Genomic DNA, 19,953 nt, shown 5'->3' on the forward strand with positions numbered 1-19,953 from the left:
CATCTTATTTAAACAGTCGGCTTGAATTTATCTCTTGGAAAAAGTAATTACCTACTACTTAGCAAGATGGTATACTATGTCTGGTAAGTTAATATTTAACATCTTTAATATGTCAACACTCTGAGCACCTACAAAAATAACACAAAATAAATAATATAAAAAAATATTTTTACTAGCTAATTCACTCTTGAACAATATTCCAAAATGTAAAGGAATTTTCTTAAGAACCATTTTACTTACAGAAACGTTTTCACTACACTACTTAGTTTCCAAGTTACAAATAAATCTAGATGGCCGTGGATAGTTCAAAATAGATTTGTCAGTTCTTAACTGAGGTTTGTTTTACTATTATTCATTGCAAAAGAGAACTTCAGATTAACAACACACTCGGTCAACCCCAAAAACGAAACTTATATATTTTTTAATCTATATTTTGTGGCTTTTTTATACAAAGAATAATTTTAAAAACCGGATGTTCAGTCATTCAAAAAAAAATTAGGTTTAAGTTAAAAGTGATTTTTGTTTTACCAACATAATTGTATAATGCGATAGTGGTATAAGTGGTTCTACATAAAAAAAATAACAAGCAAGTATTTTTTTATTATTGAAATAATCCAATATATTTAACCCTTTTCTCTCACAGTCTGGTCCGATGTTGGCTCCCCCGTACACGACACTGTCATACACTAAAAAACTTGCGATCTTTTTATCGGAATATAGGGCAAGTACATATCTTTTCTAGATTACTAAACTTTTTCCAATATATCTTACCATTTTCTCTCACAGTCTGTTCCGATGTTGGCTCCCCCGTACACGACACTGTTATGAATTACACAGCGATCGATCCTTTTACCGGAATAAAAGGCAAGTACATCTCTTTCTTAACCAATTTGAAATTTACTAAACTTTTTTCATCCACAGTAACGAAACTATGGTAACGAAACGCTGCATCTTTAGCCTCAAAAGATTTGATATTTTTGTCTTCGTATACGGTACGAATTTTTCTTTATCAACCAACTTAAGTACTTACCAATTTCTGCCCACAGAAGCTACTTTGACTTTCCATCTGTATTTCACTGAACTTAAAATTTTTAGTAACATTTTGGAAGATAAGTTACGAAATTAATAAAGTGTATTTTTGGCCTAATTCGTTGTCTTAATTTTTGGGTATTATCTAGGGAATTCCTAAGATGGGGATGATATAGTGTCGGATTTAAAAATGGTGTTTTGATATTGGAGTGTGAAGGGTGTTTTTTAGTAATTTTCTCAAATGGCCCAGAAATTTCATTAGGTTGGCCTTGGCTTTAATTCTCATTAATTGGCATTAATTCTCAGTAACATTTTAAGCAGTCGAACCTTACGCAGCTTATTATATTTTTACCATCCTCCAGAGCCAGCGAGGCGAAGGGAGGGCTGAATACTGCTGCAAGTACGTCTGTGCAGCCAATAAAATTTATACTGGGAGCCCATATAATTCCAAAAGCATCTTATTTTAACAGTCGGCTTGAATTTAGCTCTTGGTAAAAGTAATTACCTACTACTTAGCAAGATGGTATACTATGTATACTATATGTATACTATGTATTTAATATCTTTAATATGTCAACACTCTCAACACTTACAAACATAACGCAAAATAAATAATATAATAAAATATTTTAACAAATAATTTACTCTTGAATAATATTCCAAAATGTAAAGCAATTTTCTTAAAAACCATTTTACTTATAGAAACGTTTTCACTAATAATAATACCAAATTTAACATGGCTTTTATTTTCTTGTGCATATCTTACCTTAAATTGTATTCAATACGTTCACCTCCCCTTTTAGTTCTCAAACTTTATGCTCGCCCCTTTTCGAAACACGTAATCCTACCTATTTGGCTTGTCTGGGGAAACTTCAAATTTACAGCTGCCAATTTGGGAGTCAGAACCCGTCTGACCCTTTTTTCTTTTGGCTCATCAATGAACCAATAAAGTATGCTATGCTACCGAAAAAAGGGCCGGCAATTGATGTTTTATTTCCTCGTTATGTGTGTGAGCCATACAAATGCAGTTGGGAAAATGTTTACCTCCACATTTGCCAACCTTGTTTGTTCTGCGAAATCGGGTTAACGAAGAGGGATCTCTTCTGGCCAATTGAAATGCGTGCGGAATTTGGTTCGATGAAGAGCAGGTTGCAGTTTTCGACAGCCACAATTAGCATCTCCTAGACTAGAATTCGAAAGGTAGTCAGAGAATTTTTAGTCGGAATGCCAGGGTCGCTGGATGACGAAAAGGCAACTTGAGCAGCCTGATAAATTGAAATTTGAGCTGAGGCGTTCGTTAGTTTACCATGACACTTTAGCCCAGATCCTGCTTTTCCCCAACCGTCGACTGGCAGACTTCAAAGTTCGGCGAGTAATGAAAGTTGCGTGCCTCCTTGTCTGATGTGCTGCCAGTGCTGCCAGGACGAAGGACGAGGACGTGACAGCGTCAAGTCGCAAGGCGGTTGCATTCAAATTAAATAGCATTTTGATGAATATTGATTGATTGCCTTTGCCTTGGGGCAAATTAGAAGCGCAAACCGCATCGACAAAGTTTTTATTTGTGCGCCGCAGGCGAATGGTTGGCCAAAAGTTCAGCCTTTAGTTTTGTAGCGGGCGGATTTGGATTGCTTGTATTTGCAATTTCAATTTAATTTAAGGCGGACAATTTAATTGGGCCTTCGGTTGGGTTAATAAATTGAAAACAGACCAGGACAAATTGAAATTTTAAGTAAGCAGATTATATGTTGTTCATAAAGCTTAGGACTTGGAATTGTGAAGCATTAGTTTAGCAAGATTATGTATTATGTGTGAACTAAAACAATTGTTTTAATTAATAAATAAATATCTTTAAAAATGCTTTAAAGAAGATATTTTTCATTTCTAGTTAAGACTAAAGCTGATTTGGGGTACTATATTTAGCAATCTAAGAATTTGCAATCGATTTTGATTTTGTAACCTTAACTTTAAACATGCAGCTGCATAACTTTCATTTCGCTGGTTTGGCTGTGTGCCCTGTTAAATATGAAAGGACTTCCTGGGTGCGGAGCCAACGTTAAACCATTTTCGTAATGGAGGCTACAAAGTATTGCAGTCTTCGCAGGCGACAGAGGACAGAGGACCCACAAGGCGGGGAAGGCAATGTCCTCCGGACGAAACACAATGCAAGCGGCAACCGGAAATGAGTAAACAAGCGTCAAATAGTGAAAACAGCGGACCCAAGTACAATGCAATACCCAGTAGTCCTGGCTCCATCCACTCCTCGAGTCCTTTTTCGTGCCTCGGCACGAGAAAACAAATAAATGAAACATTAAACGAGACAAGGAGCAGCACCAAAGGGGAACGTGTAGTGCTCGAGAGGGGCGGTGGAGAGGAGGCGCCGCATAAGGACGAAAAATGAGCACCGAAGACAACAACCGGATATCCTGGAACTTTATAAGGAGCTCCCCGAAAAAGGACAGGCACGACGACAACGGCAAGGACAACGAAGTTTATTTTAACTTTTGATTTCCGCCTTTTTCGGTGGAACCCTCGAGTGCATTGGCAAATGATTGCATTGAGTGGCAAAGTTGCGCTTTCAAGAGAATATCGAGTGAGTCGGCTCGGCATTAAAAATGAATTAAACTCACAATATTCTACTTCGGCAAAGACCAAGGACAAAAAATAGTGCGAAGTATAACGACTTTATTTGTACCTGGCAATCCTATGGACTGCAAAAATAAATATCCTGCAGACGGTCATATTTAATAGCATGTAAATCGAATTACTCTCTTTTCATTCAACTTTCTCTTAACCAAATTCCCTTTAAGCAAGTATCTACTTAGTTTCCAAGTTACAAATAAATCTAGATGGCCGTGGATAGTTCAAAATAGATTTGTCAGTTCTTAACTGAGGTTTGTCTTATTATTATTCATTACAAAGGAGAACTTCAGACTAACAACACACTCGGTCAACCCCTTAAACGAAACTTATATATTTTTTAATCTATATTTTGTGCCTTTTTTATACAAAAAATAATTTTAAAAACCGGATTTTCAGTCTTTCAAAAAAAAATTAAGTTTAAGTTAAAAGTGATTTTTGTTAAATGCAATATTTATTAGCCTAGAATTAGTAAAAGTGTACGATTTTTATAATTTTGGCTTTATATAATAATGCGATAGTGGTAAAAGTGGTTTTACATAAAAAGATAACATGCAAGTATTTTTTAATTATTGATATAATCCAATATGTCTAACCCCTTTCTCTCACAGTCTGGTCCGATGTTAACTCCCCCGTACACGACACTGTCATACACTAAAAAACTTGCGATCTTTTTATCGGAATATAGGGCAAGTACATATATTTTCAAGATTACTAAACTTTTTTAAATATACCTTATCATTTTCTCTCACAGACTCTTGCGATGTTGGCTCCCCCGTACACGACACTGTCATGCACTAAAAAACTTGCGATCCTATTATCGGAATATAGGGCAAGTACATATCTTTTCTAGATTACTAAACTTTTTCCAATATATCTTACCATTTTCTCTCACAGTCTGTTCCGATGTTGGCTCCCCCGTACACGACACTGTTATGAATTACACAGCGATCGATCCTTTTACCGGAATAAAAGGCAAGTATATCTCCTTCTTAACCAATTTAAAAATTACTAAACTTTTTTTCGTCCACAGTACCAAAACAATGGAACAACGCTGCATCTTTAGCCTCAAAAGATTTGATATTTTTGTCTTCGTATACGGTACGAACTTTTCTTTATCCACCAACTTAAGTACTTACTAATTACCGCCCACAGAAGCTACTTTGACTTTCCATCTGTATTTCACTGAACTTAAAATTTTTAGTAACATTTTGGAAGATGAGTTACGAAATTAATAAAGTGTATTTTTGGCCTTATTCGTTGTCTTAATTTTTGGGTATTATTGGGAATTCCAAAGATGGGGATGTCGGTTTTAAAAATGGTGCTTTGATATTGGAGTGTGAAGGGTGTTTTTTTATTATTTTCTCAAATGGCCCAGAAATTTCATCAGGTTGGCCTTGGCTTTAATGTTTTAATACCCTTGGACCGTTGGCATTAATTCTCAGTAACATTTTAAGCAGTCGAACCTTACACAGCTTAGTATAACAATCGTCTTTGCAACATTTCTTTGAAAAGTAGTTTAAAAATGCCAAGGCCGACAAAAAACGTCTCGTTCTTGTTCCCTACGTAAGAATCGGTTGGCCGGGTACTGTACATACAGATAAATATTTGACTTTTATTTTTTTGGGTCAGGAAATCGAGTAACCTGTCGGTGATTGTCGACGATGAGGATTTCGTGGATCTGGAGGAAGGTGATGAGCATAAGAGTAACGTCAGCCTGAACACAAATTTAACGCGGTAAGTAATGGAGAAGTGTTTTTATAAATTGAACAACTTGTCAAGGAACTGTTCCAATAGAGCTCAAAGTCTTATTTTGGACTACAAGCAGTTCAAGGCCGCTCGCACAATTCAGCGCTATGCTCGCGGTTGGATGGTTCGCAATCGTCAGAGAAAACTAGAAGAGTCTGCGATCGTAGTTCAGAAATGGTGGCGCCGTTTCCAGACCCAGAGAAATTTCCTTTTTGTGGTCGAAAAGTTACTGCAGGAGGCTATGTGGGCCCATTACCAAAGATCTGCCACCCTGGTTCAGACCCTCTATCGCGGCTGGTGGTCGCGAAAGCACATTTTCGATCTCACCGTCTTGAAGAGCCTACAGAACACCCTGGCCAAGGATCTTATCCACACTTTGGTCAAGGATTTGCACTCGACCAAGAATTCCCAGCTGCTGCCTGGCGTTTACACGATACGAGATTCGCGGTAAGTGCTACTACTGATTTCTATCTTATGTGATAATATTTTTACGTTTCCTATTTCGTATCTATACTATCCCATAGAATTTGCTTGAAAACTTTGGAGCAGCTGATGGCAACTTTTGGATACCGCTATTATAATGCCCAGGCTTGTTACAAAATGAACAAAACATTGGCGACTGTGGCGCAGGCACGAAAGACCTTTAAGTCAGCAGATTTTTTAACGGATATACCATATGCCGGTTTTAATGACCGCGGCTTTTGTGTAAATAAGCAGCTTTCGAGTACGAGCCTTAACAAAAGAGATACTGATCATTTTGAGTTGATTCGCACATTTTTGGCCGGCTATCGAAAAATGGACTTGTCAATAACGGCTAAGATCGAACAAAAAGCTATCAATTTGGCTGAAGAACTTCGTAAGTAAACGTTTTAATTTTATTATATGTAAAGTACTTTCAAGAATTCTGAATTTTTTTTAGGTTTAATAAAAATACAAGAGAGGGAGAACAAAAAGAAGAGTTTTGTCAAGCGCATTTTCCTTGACATGAGAAACTGGCACCATCCGAATGGGGAGCCATTTCTTCCCAGCCACATTTTCAAGAAAAATGACATGGTTGTAGTTCTGGATAATGCAAAGAAGGCCCTGGAGTTTGAGTTTGGTCAACTGGAGCCCTGTGTTTGTCCCACAACCGAAGACTTGGACTACCTTGCAAACCCCCAATGAGTTATTCTCAACTTTGTATATTTTCTATTTCTGAAAGATTTAATTGTATCGCTGGAAAAGATTAAGATAATTCCAAAATAAACGAACAATTAAATGAAATTAATTTGGGTAGTTCCTTTTTTACCTTCGGCTTTGTCTTTTCTCAGGATGCGAACAAATTTATTTGTCAGTTTAATTTTTAATAGGCTACCATACCAATTCTCGCTATTCAGCTTTTTTACTCATTTTAATAACTGGGTTTTTAATTTTCAGTCTATTTCCAAAATATTTAAGAAGTAGTACTTTGTTTATTATTGATATCCAATCTAAAATTACTTATGTACCTTCTTAAGCTTTTTTGAGTTGTGAGCTTTCTAAGCCAGACGTTCCTCGACCCTTTCTTCATGTGATTATCTCCGCTTTCTTTTTATTTATTCCGCACACACAAGCATAAGTAAGTTCAATATTGGCAGCAAATTAAATTTAATGATGTTTGCTGCTTGCAGCCAAAAGCAAAAAGTAGCAGAGCCGTAGCAAAAAGCCAAGCAGAAATTGCCAACTCTTGTAAATATTTGCGAACTGACGCTAATGAACTTGAGCATACAAATGGGGATCGAGCCGAGGGCCAGGACTTTTGGGCTTTGCCAGAGTTGTGCAGAATAATTTTCCCAAAAGATTTGCTAGACAGTCGATTGTGTCGCTGGCTTTCATTAAAGAGTTTTTCCCGCCTCCATCTCTCAAGCTAAATAAGATGAAAGGCAGCAGCAGGGAAAAATTCGTTGGAAATAAAAGAAAATTGGCTGAGGAGCCAGGAACGTGTTTGCACAAAAAATTTCTATGCTATTGATTATATGTATTTACACATTCCTCTCTTTTTATCCCCATATGGCAAACGCGTGGGTTGGCCATTGTGAGGCCACAAAAGTCAACAGCTTTCGGATACATTCCATTTTCTCGATTCCAGGAAGGTCTGTTGGGAATCGAGTACGAGTAGAGTAGAGCACTCGGGCTCCACTTGTTTCAAAAAAAGTGAATCAAGGTGGCTGAGGCTTTTAGCTGTCAATCGAATTTCGACCTGACCGTGGACAGGGCCTATATTATTCAGTTTATTTCTGGAGCTCAAACGAGCAACACCTCTGGAATGAGCTCTAAATTCTCAGTGATTTTTAAAAATTAAAAATTTTTCGGCTAGTTTTAAGCATAAAGTGATTTTTTTGTATTTTATTTTTAAGTGAACACCACTATACATACATAAAACGCTTGGTTGGTCATAAATCTACGTAGAGACAATGAGAAGTACTAAAGATCACACATATTTGGCAAGAGGTAAGAGGTTCATAAAGCCCTGTGTCTTGAACAATTACCAGTTCTTAATTTTCAGACAGGAAGTTAGGATGATTAACACTCTGGAACGGTTTTCTTCCCCGATGCAGGATTCAACTATACAAGACACAAATGGTAAGTTTAATAATTTGGCCAGTTAAATGGGAACTAAACTTTTCTTCAAAAACGGTTGACTAAAGACAGCACTCTGGAAATCTCTGGAGAACTCTGGAAACCCCTGGGGAAAAATGCGATAGAACTTTGCGGTGGATATCGCAGAAAAGAGCGATTCAATCTACCACAAGGAAATATCTGGATTCACAAAAAAACACAATCTGTTTTATAATAGCAAATCTGTAAATAATAATAATAATGCACAATTTTACACTTGAAGGAAATCGTTTTATTGCGAAGAATCTGGACAAGTAAAGGGGAATGTTAATTAGGCCGAATGTGGGTCAGAAAAACAGTAGGGCAAACAAGAGCTAAAAATGCTAGTCATGGGCTGAAAAAAAAAAATAATACGGGAAAAAGGAATTAACCCAAATATGCAAATAAATTTGCCAACAAAAATGGAAACAAGTCTGAGCCAAGTTGCACATTAACTTCCGCAGCTCATTAAGTCACTGTCAGCCCCTCGAGACGGGAAGCTGGCGGGAAATATATATAAATTTATGTGACGCCAACTGGACGACAGGACGACCACTGTACAATCGACCAAGAACTTTGCTGCGAGCTGGAAAACAAAATAAAATATGGGAGGGAGGTGTTATACAGTACGCCCTACGTATTTAGATAAATCAGCAGGGGTCGCAAAAAATTGCTGAAAAGGTTGGAATGAAAATGTCGGCGCTGAAAATGAAAAAACCCAGAAAACAAAAATCTGATTTGGCCCGCCCTCTTGGCCTCCAGTTTAATTGGGTCGATTCCCTTATTTTGTTTTGCTTGTTTTTAACTTTTTGGTCTACATAAGAAATGAAAGAAAGAAAATAGATTTTTGTTTCTATTTTTTCTGCCATGCAAAGGTCATGGACTTTTTTGGGGGCCAATGGTCAAGTGGCAGGCCCAACTAATTAGTGGACATTTTGTGGGCGCCTCCCCATTTAATAAAATTTAAATACCTTTATTGAAATGCAGTTAAAAACGGGAAATAAATTTTGCGGCTAAACGAACATTAATCAAGTAAATATATTAAAAAGGAAGTGTTTCTTATATTCTGTAATATCGTTAAAAAGGTGTTTATTAAATGAAAATAGAATGCTTTACTCACTTATTTTATATTTAGAATAGCAGGCTAAGTGCCGGACTTAATTTCAATTTTGACAGCCAACCGAAAGTTTTGAATTGTTTGTTCTGTTTGTTTCTGTTTTCGCACTAATTTGATGGGAGAACCGAACTGTTACCAACATTTAGATTGCACCACACTTAATTAACTTACTAGTTTCTTGGTTAGCGCCATGCGGCTAGTTAATTAAACACTCGCGCTGCGAAAAACAACCGAAAATTCAACGGAACGAGAATGGTATATAGAAGAACCGGAATCAAAGGAGATAAAGGTACTCGAACCCTATCCCCACCAAAATATCACTCATACGTTGCGTAGGACGAAGAGCATCGTGGAACATATTCCAACTCGGTATTTATAGTTATTTTCTCTGCTTTTGCAGCCTTGTTCACGACTTTTTGTGCAGTGCAGCTGGCCGGTGTTTGTCTGAGATCCAATTCGTTGCGCGTTATCAATGAAACTGCTGATTTTTCTCGTCATCGTCGCCAGCATCGCCCCAGAAAGGACATTCCGTCGTGGCCACTCGGCTTTTTCGCTCTCTCTCTCTCTTTCTCACTTTCTCTCCAGCAGGACATTTCCTCTCAACTTAACGAAGGTGCCGAAGGTCCTCAGAGAGGAATAGCATAAGGATATTTAACGGTCAGATTTTTTTGAAATTTCGGTTGCAGGATAATAAGTATGTTTGAAAATTACAAAATGCTTAGTTCATTTAACACATTTTTTTTTAATTTTAACCTGATATAATATTTTATAATGTCTTACAATAAAAAACTATATCATATTAGTCTTACTCTTAGTACAATTTAGTAACAGTTGTAAGTCCCAACTCTGTTAATATATGGGGAAATATTTTATATATTTGAAATTAACGGGATTTTCTGAAGATGGTCTGTACAGTATTTTAAATTGCAAAAACAAAAGTTAATAGACTTTCTACTAAAATAAAAAAAATTTTAATTTTAAAATAAGTTCATAGAAAAATTTTAATCATGAATAAAGAATAACTTTTTAATTATATTTTTTTTCTTTTTTTCGGGTTTTAAACTAGTGAAAATCATATCAGAGAAATGGTACAGCTGATGTATAGAATTTATCAAGGTATGATTTTTAACTGACTGATTTAAATCAATACTGAAAGAGTAACAAAAATATGAAGGATAAATATTTATTTATGAGTTCGGCTTGATAATATTCATTTCCAGTCATTTCCCGGCAGCCAAATTTCGCATGCAAACTTAATCGGTGGGTGAGGTTCAATTAATTACCCTTAATTAGGAATAATGCATTTAACGCTTAGTGCCACGTCAAGGAATTAGTGTAAGCCCCCTATCAGTGCTACCTCCTTACACGAGAATTATCGTAATACTCCATCCTTTTCGCATGGTTTTAAGATGCTTCAATATGCTTCGCTTTATTTCACATAAACCCACCCTAACCCACCTGCTTAAAGCACAGAAATCTTTTATGACACGTTATTAGTTGGCCCTGAGCAAAGGGAAAGCCGCGAATTGTGCGCCGCGGAGGGAGAAGTCTACATACGTACGAAGTATAAATACATATATCTGTAGAAGGAGTACCGGCTCAGACGACGAGCTTTAATATGCTTAATGTAATTATGAGAATCGCATAGAAGGGCGCCGCATCCCTGCATACAAATGAAAGCGTAATTCGCAACAAGGAAGGTGGGTGTCAGGTTGTAAAAAATACTGGGGGTCTTCCGTCTCTGGGGCTGTCATAAAAACATATACAATTTATAAACGTACACCATTTTTTTTATTGTTGCGCGATAAAATAAAGAATGCAGTTTAAAGACCGTCAATTAAGTACAACTCTAAAGAATTCTTTTTAAATTATGTCACAATGGTCAGTACACCTATATTTAAGTCTTACTGGTAAAAAATAGAAATCGCTCGAGTGCCTGGAGTCGCGTTAAGTTAATTGTTTGGACAATATCTAATATCCATTTGTCAAGTGGGCTTTTGACTTCTTTTTTTTTGTATTTGCCATTCTCCCGAAAAGCACCTGATCCGTCATGAAAACACTAAAAAACCTACCCCAAATCAGTACTTTCTACTTATATTTTCATTATGCAAACATATTTATTTGTTCGCTACGCAATTCTTAGCGAAACTGACTTTGCGGCTAATGCAGATGGCAGGCGAAGCGAACCGTAAAATGCTTTGTAAATTATTATGGCAAGGCTGGAAATGGGCTGGGATGGGTGCTAGGACCCCTCATATATAAATATTTTTCCAGAGATAAACAATGTATTTGCGCAGTGGGTCGGCATATGTCGTGTCATAAATTTCAATTAACTTATGAATATGGAGGGGAATCTTTTTCCCATGGAAAGTTTTTAGCGCCTACCCGTGCCTAAAAGTTGATGTATATTGCTTAAATTTATTTGGCATTTTGCTAATTCTCGGTGGCCCTTAATGCCTTGCAAAATGGGTTTGGGTTTCAGAGCTTCATGAAAATTATGTTTTACTATAATATGTATAAATTGAAATATTAAATTTCAGAAGATGAAATATTTGTACTTAAATTCTTCAGCAATTCTTCATGGTTTTTTTTATGTGTTTGTCAAATCTCTTGCCGAAAACAATACGCAAACTTTTAACCCAGGCCTATGCATCATTTTTATGTGGACAATTTGAGAACTGCCTAAGCACTTAATGTGCCCTGAAGCTGAAAGTTTGCTGGGGAATCCTTGGCCAGGACCTTCACACGCTTCCGCACAGGCAGTAACACTCTGGCTCACAGGACCCCAAAGGATATTAACAATAATCTAACCAAATTAACCCAAAGCACTAAAGTGTAAGTGACATTAAGTTAATTTTCGTGTGCGCCAGCGAAAGAATAAACGAGATGAAAAACAAAAGAAGTGGTAAATATGGGGGGAAACTTACGTTTTATTTTACGTATTTTGTGCTTTTTTTCTACCACTTTTTTTTCGTACTTTTTTCTTTTGTCCCCGCTGCTGTTGGTTGCATCAACTGTGCAAAATTTCCCACGAGATCAATCAGCCACAGGCTGGAAAACAAGACTGGCAAGGTGGGGTCTGTTGGGTGGAAAAGGCAGCAGAAGGAGCAGATCCTGTCGCTCCTTGTTGTGGTTTTTGTTGCTATTACTGCCTCCTTTCAAGTTTTTCCTTTTGTGTAACTTTGACCTGCTCTGCTCCCAGAGCTCTTCTTTTTCCTCTACCGCTGGTTTATTGTCTGCAAGTAGTAGCAGCTTCTTCCCGAACATATACTTCTTTTTTTGTTTTCACCTCTTGGCATTGGCCTTTGGAGTGTGCAGCTAATGAAGCGAGAGTTGATGAGGCAACTAGGGTCAGAGGCGCACGGAGTTCGGTGTAATGGGGTGGGCTTACCAACTACTATTTGGGGCAAAGGTTGGCCAGAAAAATTCATCCACATCTAGGTCTTCAGCGAGTGCTTTAGGCTTCTAACATACAACGTTTCAAGCAGGTCTTAATTAATATTTGCTCAACACAAAATAAAGCAACATTGATATATCTAAGTATATTATTATTCCCTTAGACAAATTTGTAAACTTTGACGAAAACTAAAAGTTAATAAAATAATATTAAATATTAAAACTTACAGTTGTATTTTATTAGGTCAACTAAAATAAATATTTAGTTAAAATTATTACGTTTTATTAGATAACGAAAAAAAATCATGGATCTTATAACTTTTGTGACAGATCTTAAGGTATCAAAAACGTACATTTTGTAATAGAAATAGATTATTTATTTTATACTATATTGAGACTCTTATGTTTTCTAGTAGCAGATAGTTCAAAACCAAATGCAGACCCTTGGTGACGCCACCTCTGTTCCTCAATCTCATAAAAAACCACCAGGAAGTCCGGCCGACCAAAACCAAAAGTTGTTTCTCATTAACAAAAACACTTCAAAGAGGCGCATAAGTCCTGAAACTAGGCGCTAATTGTCCCAGCATGTGCGTGTGTATTTTTGGTCCTGCGAGCAAAGTCAGGAAAATATGCCGTCGAAAGAAAGCCACTTGATTGATTAATGGATGTCAAGCGCCTGTGTCGAGGTGACAAGTGACCAAGTCGGGCTGTACGGGGATTTGCTGCTGCTGCTAAATGATGTGCCAAATTAGACACGGACTGGAGGGAAATGAGGTCGGCATGGGGGGGATGACTCTCGGGGGGGTCAGAAGTGGGGGTTCCTTTGCCCCCCATTTCGACCCCAAAAGTGTATGCAATAAACCGTCAAAATGGCGTCCGGCAAATGACAATAAAACTGTTTGAAGTTTCATTTCGGTCTGTCGGTGGCTTGTATTTCGGCACCCTTTCCGGAAAGATTTAATTTGGTGCCCTGCCCCCACAGAGTTTCTTGCACAACCTGCACTTCCGTCTACTTTTGCATTTCCGCTGCATTTCGGTGGGCCACGACCTGGCCAGCGATCTCGATCCCGGAATCGCCCCAGAACTGAGTTCGGGGTCCATTGCGGATGTCCGCGTGGCAATTTTAATGCAATTTTTATGCGCCCGCTTTCGGCTTCCGATTTTTTATTTAACCCCCTTTCGGTCCCCTTTTCAGTACCATTTCTTTCCTTCCTCTGCCATTTACTTTTTATCGTGTGCCATAATAGCAGTTTGTCTCTCCCTTGACTGCAGTTTTGTGGCCAGGGGAAATGGGGACCAGGTCCTGCATCCTTTGGAGCGGAAGTCAGGTATGTAGTGAGCGGAAAAATTTTGGTTGTGTTTCGGTTTTAGTCTTGTGTTGCTTCGGGTATTAGGTTGTCTAATGGTGTCCTTCATTACAGACTGAAAAAGAGATTAGTGCCCTCCGTCGTCGTGGTAACAGGAATCAACCCGAAATATAATCTCTGTATTTTGTGGCTGCCGTATGCTACTAGTTATAAACAAAGTCCACCGAAATATATATTTTAAAATTTATTATCCAGCCATATAATGTTTTGGAATGAATTGGAATTTTATTATTTACACACTTGTCATAGACAGCTTAAACAAAATATGGTTCGGTTAACTTGCCTTATTTGAAGCTCCTTGATTGATCATAACCCATTACTGGGCCCATGTCGCTTTGGTGGAAATTTTCCACTCAAAACTTTTAAACAGTTCCCCAAAAAATAGAAGCAAAAAAGTGTCATGGAAAATTTTTGCATAAAACCATTTTGCTTGCAGCAACCGCAAGACAATGTTGTAAACTAAGACCAATACTCCCCGAACCCTTCTTTTTCGTTTTGCCAAGCTTTTCCCGGAAAGTTGTTGCTGCTCGAGAGCCCAAGAAAATTTCTATAAAAAGGCATAATAGACGTCAGCAAATGTCTGCGACAGCAGCAGCACAAAACTACAACAAAAGCATCAATAAACAGTGTAAAAGACAGTTACTGGGGTGGAGTGAAAGAAAGAGACAAAAGAACAAGGTGCACTGAAGAAAATTAAGATTTTATTCTACGAACCTTAACTTATCTTCCCATTTTTATTTGTAAATATCCCATGGTAACTATAAAAACTTAATTTTGCCTATAAGTAATTTATCTACCGTGATCATATATGTATTTTATACGAAACGAATACAGGATTTACTTAAGGTAATGGGGCTTTCGGGATCATATTAAAAAACCTTGATAGTATGTACTTACAGAGTAACATTAAGATATTCAGTTCATGACTTTAAAATATATGTATAATATTTAAGTTACAGAGAATTGGATATATATAAAAATATCGGAAAATTCTAGATCTAAGTTTTCCTTAAAGTATTCCAGTTATTATGATTATCGACCATATCTATAGCTATAATAAAATTTGCTGAGTCTCTGGGAAACCACGGATTACTAAATATATTTTTTTGTCCAGTGCGGTTAAAGGGACAACTCTGGACTTGAGGTTTCGGCTGAGCCCTAAAGCTTCCGCTCATATTTTAAAGGGGTCTGGGTGGGGATTCCGGTGGGCGGGAGCGGAGTAAACCATACGTCAAAGATGCTTTATTGGGCGGGACAAACAAAGCCCGAAGGAGAAAGGGGTTTGCCGGGCCCAACAAATTTAAAGTTGTGCGGTTGTCGAACCAAAGGCCTCCCCGATTTCCATTCGCCCCCAAGAATCGAGAGCTGGCCACCAAACAGCTGCCAATGATGCAAACAAACAAAATGCTCCGGGCGGGATTTTAAAAAGCACTTTACGAAGGCCAACAGAAGATCTTGTTGGATGATGGGCGTTGGGTCGCAGAAGGGGGCGTGCCAGTTTTGCCGGGGGCAACTATGAGCCGTGTGTGCGTGTGTGTGTGGTGACAGGGGCGGAACCGAGGGGGTTTTTGGGGCAGCAGGCGACGGGCTTGATGGCAACACAAATTTGCAAAATATTGACAAGCGAATCGTCGTAGCTGGGGTATAATTTAATAAATCAATATTTTATTAGCTGCAAAATATGCGTGTGCAGATGGCGGAGGAGGGAATTTGATTGGCATGTTTATAGGAGGCAAGGGGCTGCCGAAAAATGCCCTACAGCGCACTTGAAACTCTGTTATTAAAAATTAAAATTAAATGCTTTATTTTTCTGAAAGCCTATTAACAAGAAGCTTAAGAACTGAATGAATTGGGAAGTCTAACATTATGAAATAGAAAAACAAACTACTTTTTATAGAGGATTTATTTATGTAAGTATACATGGCGAAAAAAATATTTAATTTTACTTTTGAGTAAAATGCCAGTACTAAAGTTCTTTATAAATATTTACTGAGTCGAATGTAATGATGTTTAAAATTCCTGTTTTTATTCCTCTATTAAACGTAAGCTCTAAGCTGAGGTTTCTAGCTGTTCCTTGGACAAGTGGCCTTCGAGTCTTCAAAAATCCTTCTATATCTGGCCTGCAGTTGAATCGAGAAGTAGTAAAACTTTCTGTTTTTTGTTTCCTTGTTGTTTCTGGCGCTTTACGCACTGGGCAAAAATGCCCAACTGGATGCTCTTTTCATTACTTATTTCTTTATGACGCTAATGTCCTTAATTCGTCAGTGTTAACCTAATTTCGCAGAATGGCAAAAGCGAGGCTGGCGGGAACTTGAGCGGCAACACGACGACAGGACGAAAGGAAAATAGAAAGAATTATGCCAAGAAAGTTTTCTATTTTGTCGCAGCGGGCAAAAGTTTTGCGGCCAATGCGACGACTCGCCTGAAAGTATACTACGACTACGTATCCTGGCCAAGTCCTTTGTGCGACACTCGCAGTGTCGGACTGAATGTCCTCTGTCCTCTGTCCCCTGTCCCCGGTTCCTCTCTCGAAAGAGAGTGTCCTAGTGTGTTTTAGTGCGCATTCCCAAAGGCCATATAAATCATAATAATTTTGCAATGTAGCATTGGCCAAAGAGCATCCGAAGAAGCGCCGGCATATCCTTGTGGCATGTCTTTTATTTGCTACGTGTTGATGTCCTTTTGATGGCTCTCCTCCTGGTCCGCTCAGTCCTCAGTCCTCAGTCCTCAGACCCCATTTCCCAGTTCCCATATCGGCGAAAGCCCCCGGGGGCAAATGACTGCCACACAAAACCGCCGAGCGACGGACCGACTTTCCGCCGATGTCCTGCCTTCGTCCTGCCGTCGTCCTGCCTGAGATTCTGCTCCAGGATCTGGTTGCGGTCCTCTGCTCCTGTGCGTGCGTGCGTGCCGCCTTGTATTTGTAATTCCGGACGGCATGTCCAGCATAAAAATATACTTAAGTGATTTCTCTTGATTCACTTACATAGATTTGGGTTACATTTCTGCTGGCACTCCTATTTCTGGTTCTTCAAAGCAAATAAATAATTTTTATGATGGCCCTGGCATGGCCCAAGCCCAATTCATTCCTTGGCCATCCCATCCCGTCTGATCCTTCATTTAATTTCGCTCAAAAGCGTCAAAAGTTAAGCTGTAATCATTTAAATGATTTATGTTGCTTGATTTACCATATCCCCTTAGATCTTTTGCTTGGCTTGACATTTCCTTCTTTCTATTTTTTTGTGGGGCACTGTGTTGGCATTTCCCAGGAGATTTATACCGCCTTCGTTTCGGGTTGGAGGACACTCTCAATCATAATTTGTTGTGGCGTCGAAGTGATTATAATAGATTTATATGCATAGCGCTGGCAAAAAGGTAAAATTTAATGTTTATTTTGGGCTAGCTGTAAACCAACGAGGGTCATGCGATTGCTTAATTTATGATTGGGCAGCAGGTCAAATTAGAGATTTCCCTAAATAGAAACTCGTAAATAATGTGAAAGGTTTGTGTGAAATTATCTCAAGATGATTTAAATTAATTTATTGAATATAAGACGTAAAGACGTAAGAAGTAAAACTGTTGGTGAATTCGAAACTCCGACTAAATTTATTGGCTTTGTTAAGAAAATATCGAATAATCTGTAATCCCACTACACTTTAGTGCTTGTAAAATAATTAATCTTTTGGGAAAGTAAAATAATAAGAAATATAAACTGCTTGCTAATTGGATTCCATTTAACTTTGCGAATATTTATGTCCAGGAACCTGCCACAGACTTCCTTCATTAATCTCTGGGGGAGAAAGGAAAATCACTTTTCGATAAATATTCGAAAATATGCAGCAACTTCTGGCAACAAAAGCCAGCTCAGCGCTTATCCTTGACCTCAGGGAGCTCGGAGTCATTAGGAGATTTTTGCTTTGCACACAAAAATTGTTTTAATTGTTATTTACTTTTCCGCTTTCTGCCCCGCGGCAACAGTAGCAGCAACATCGGTGCTGGAAAACAGCGCTAATGACCAACTTTTGGCAAGCGGCAAACAAAAAATGCATGCCATGCAGTGCAGTGTTGATCCTGCTACCCTTCCTCGTCCTCGTCCTCGTCCTTTTTCCTCCCCTGGCCCCTCTGATGATGTTCTTCTTGTTGCTATTGGCGTAGTTGTAGTCGTCGAGAACACTCAAAACCCATTAGGCAACACTTTATGCTTAGTTTGAAGTTTGAGGGCACGAAAAAAACAGGCATACGAATATTTTTGGGTCTCCTTTCAGTTATAGTTTACCCTTGTATTTGTTAATATTATTTGTAAAAATAAGAAATTGTTTTAATTGTTCAATACATTTGTCTCTCCTTTTAAAAGTAAGTGTTAAGTCAATGTATTTTCCAATATGTTTTATTTTGGGCCAGATAAACATTTAAATATTTATTAAAGTATTTTTTTTAAATTTTTATAATAAGTCCTTAATTTCAAATAAATATAATATTGTGGTTTTCTGGAAGTTTTTCTAGCTAATATAATAAAACAATAATTTGATTTATTTAATTTCTGCATACTAAGTATCAACATTTTTTTTTGTTAATTTTGTATATTTATTTTTCACGATATGATATACCCCCCTTTTCACCAGTAATGGCCATAAATACGCACAAAACCAAACGAAATGAAAAGAAAAAGTGGCAAAACAAAAAGAAAGCAACGAGAAGAAAAGAAACAAACCCGAGGCGACTGCGGGCCAAGTGAGTTTTGCATATTAGCAGAGCGCAGGATAACATTGGGTGGGTTTTTGGGCCAGAAATATGTTTGCTGGCACTGTAAAAACGTTGCACAGTTTTACAAGCCCGACAACTTCGAGCAGAGCCTACTTGGGAGGCAGCCGGGCGCCAAGGGGCGTGGCAGCGTGCATTTAAAATGCGATTGCCATACGCGACTACTGCGTCGTCCTTTGGAACCACCCACACAATGCAAATGAAGGGGCCACGCCCTCGAGGCCTGCGCCCAAACTAAAGACTGTAGACTCCCACGCCCCTAAAAACAACGCAACTTTCAGGGAAGGAGAAACAGCTGCTCTAGGCGATGCGTTTACATTGAAAATTAGCCCACTTACAGTGTTGACAAACGAGCTGAAGACGAGGGCACACGGAAACCAGATGAAGTGGAAAAAGCTCTGGGTGCTTTTGGATTAAAGCAAGGCTGTTAAAAGGATCAGCGGATCAGGATCATGGTACTGAGATACTTAGTACCTAAATTATAAATTAATTTTTCATTTTCCATGTTAAAGTAACGTATACGCAGTGTTTTCTTATCTACATGATATCAATAATAATATTATAAATGTGTTCCTATAAAAGCGTGTTTAGCTTTGAAGACATGAAATCTGTAGGAGGGATAAAAGAGATGGGAAGGAAATAGCTTATGTCTACGTACACATATATTTAACCAACGTTAGTATTCACAAATATTTTATCAGTTTCTAGTATGTATCTCCAACAGAAGACACCCATATTATATTCTTATTAATATTATAACAAAATTTTTTTATACTTTTAATTTTAAATATCTAAAGTGTTCATATTTCCCAACTGAGACAGCCCATCTCTAAATATCATTCCCAATTCGGGTCTCATTTCGTTGGTTGAGTACTTTGGCCGCACCGCTTTAAGCCGGCCGACATTAACATAAATCGAATGTGCGGCGGAGGTCGGGGACTTGACTCCTTTGACACTCGCAAATCACTCAACGCCATGATAGATGCATCCTGCAAACACCACCTTTTCGTCCTTTCCCCGTTTATCCGCAACATCGTTTAACGCAATAGCGCCAACTATAAATTTTAAATTAATTTTGAAGTGCAGCCGGCGCTGTAGAGCCGTAGAGCTGTAGAGCTGTAGAGCTATAGGGCTGTCTCCGGAACAGTCGGCGCCCATTCGGCAAAGGGCAACCCATCAAAGTGGGCCGGAAAGGGGGCGTGGCTCTCGGCGGTGGGGCGGCGGAGTGACGACACTCACATGACACGCATTTTATTGCGCGTCAGTCGCCGCAACTGACAG

The 19,953-nt window shown here is 38.4% G+C and overlaps 3 protein-coding genes and 1 long non-coding RNA gene across 5 annotated transcripts in view; 3 read left to right on the top strand and 1 right to left on the bottom strand.

Moving 5' to 3' along the window:
• LOC119546200 overlaps positions 1-9,615 on the bottom strand; it is a 67,956-nt gene extending 58,341 nt beyond the window's left edge. Inside the window, exons 1-2 of one of the 2 annotated variants that reach the window (XM_037852329.1) lie at positions 9,320-9,615; positions 9,152-9,255 (exon numbers count right to left, since the gene is read on the bottom strand). The gene's annotated coding sequence lies outside the window, so the exon portion shown is untranslated. Of the gene's footprint in view, positions 1-9,151; positions 9,285-9,319 lie in introns of those variants that run through there. The other variant, XM_037852328.1, reaches the window with a different exon arrangement.
• LOC119546321 lies at positions 3,209-4,922 on the top strand. The gene is made up of 5 exons (XM_037852520.1): positions 3,209-3,303; positions 4,421-4,498; positions 4,564-4,641; positions 4,700-4,767; positions 4,822-4,922. The coding sequence occupies exons 1-5, from the start codon at positions 3,209-3,211 to the stop codon at positions 4,899-4,901; spliced, it is 399 nt and encodes a 132-aa protein (XP_037708448.1). The 3' UTR covers positions 4,902-4,922.
• LOC119546198 lies at positions 5,117-6,629 on the top strand. Its single transcript, XM_037852326.1, has 5 exons — positions 5,117-5,232; positions 5,299-5,403; positions 5,464-5,862; positions 5,940-6,271; positions 6,335-6,629. The coding sequence occupies exons 1-5, from the start codon at positions 5,192-5,194 to the stop codon at positions 6,577-6,579; spliced, it is 1,122 nt and encodes a 373-aa protein (XP_037708254.1). The 5' UTR covers positions 5,117-5,191; the 3' UTR covers positions 6,580-6,629.
• LOC119546204 lies at positions 7,682-8,202 on the top strand. The gene is made up of 3 exons (XR_005219169.1): positions 7,682-7,884; positions 7,940-8,016; positions 8,082-8,202. It is a non-coding gene; the product is annotated as an uncharacterized LOC119546204 (long non-coding RNA).
• Positions 9,616-19,953: the final 10,338 nt, after the last annotated feature.

Source organism: Drosophila subpulchrella, chromosome 2L, assembly GCF_014743375.2.
Source record: "Drosophila subpulchrella strain 33 F10 #4 breed RU33 chromosome 2L, RU_Dsub_v1.1 Primary Assembly, whole genome shotgun sequence".
Classification (NCBI taxonomy): domain Eukaryota; kingdom Metazoa; phylum Arthropoda; class Insecta; order Diptera; family Drosophilidae; genus Drosophila; species Drosophila subpulchrella.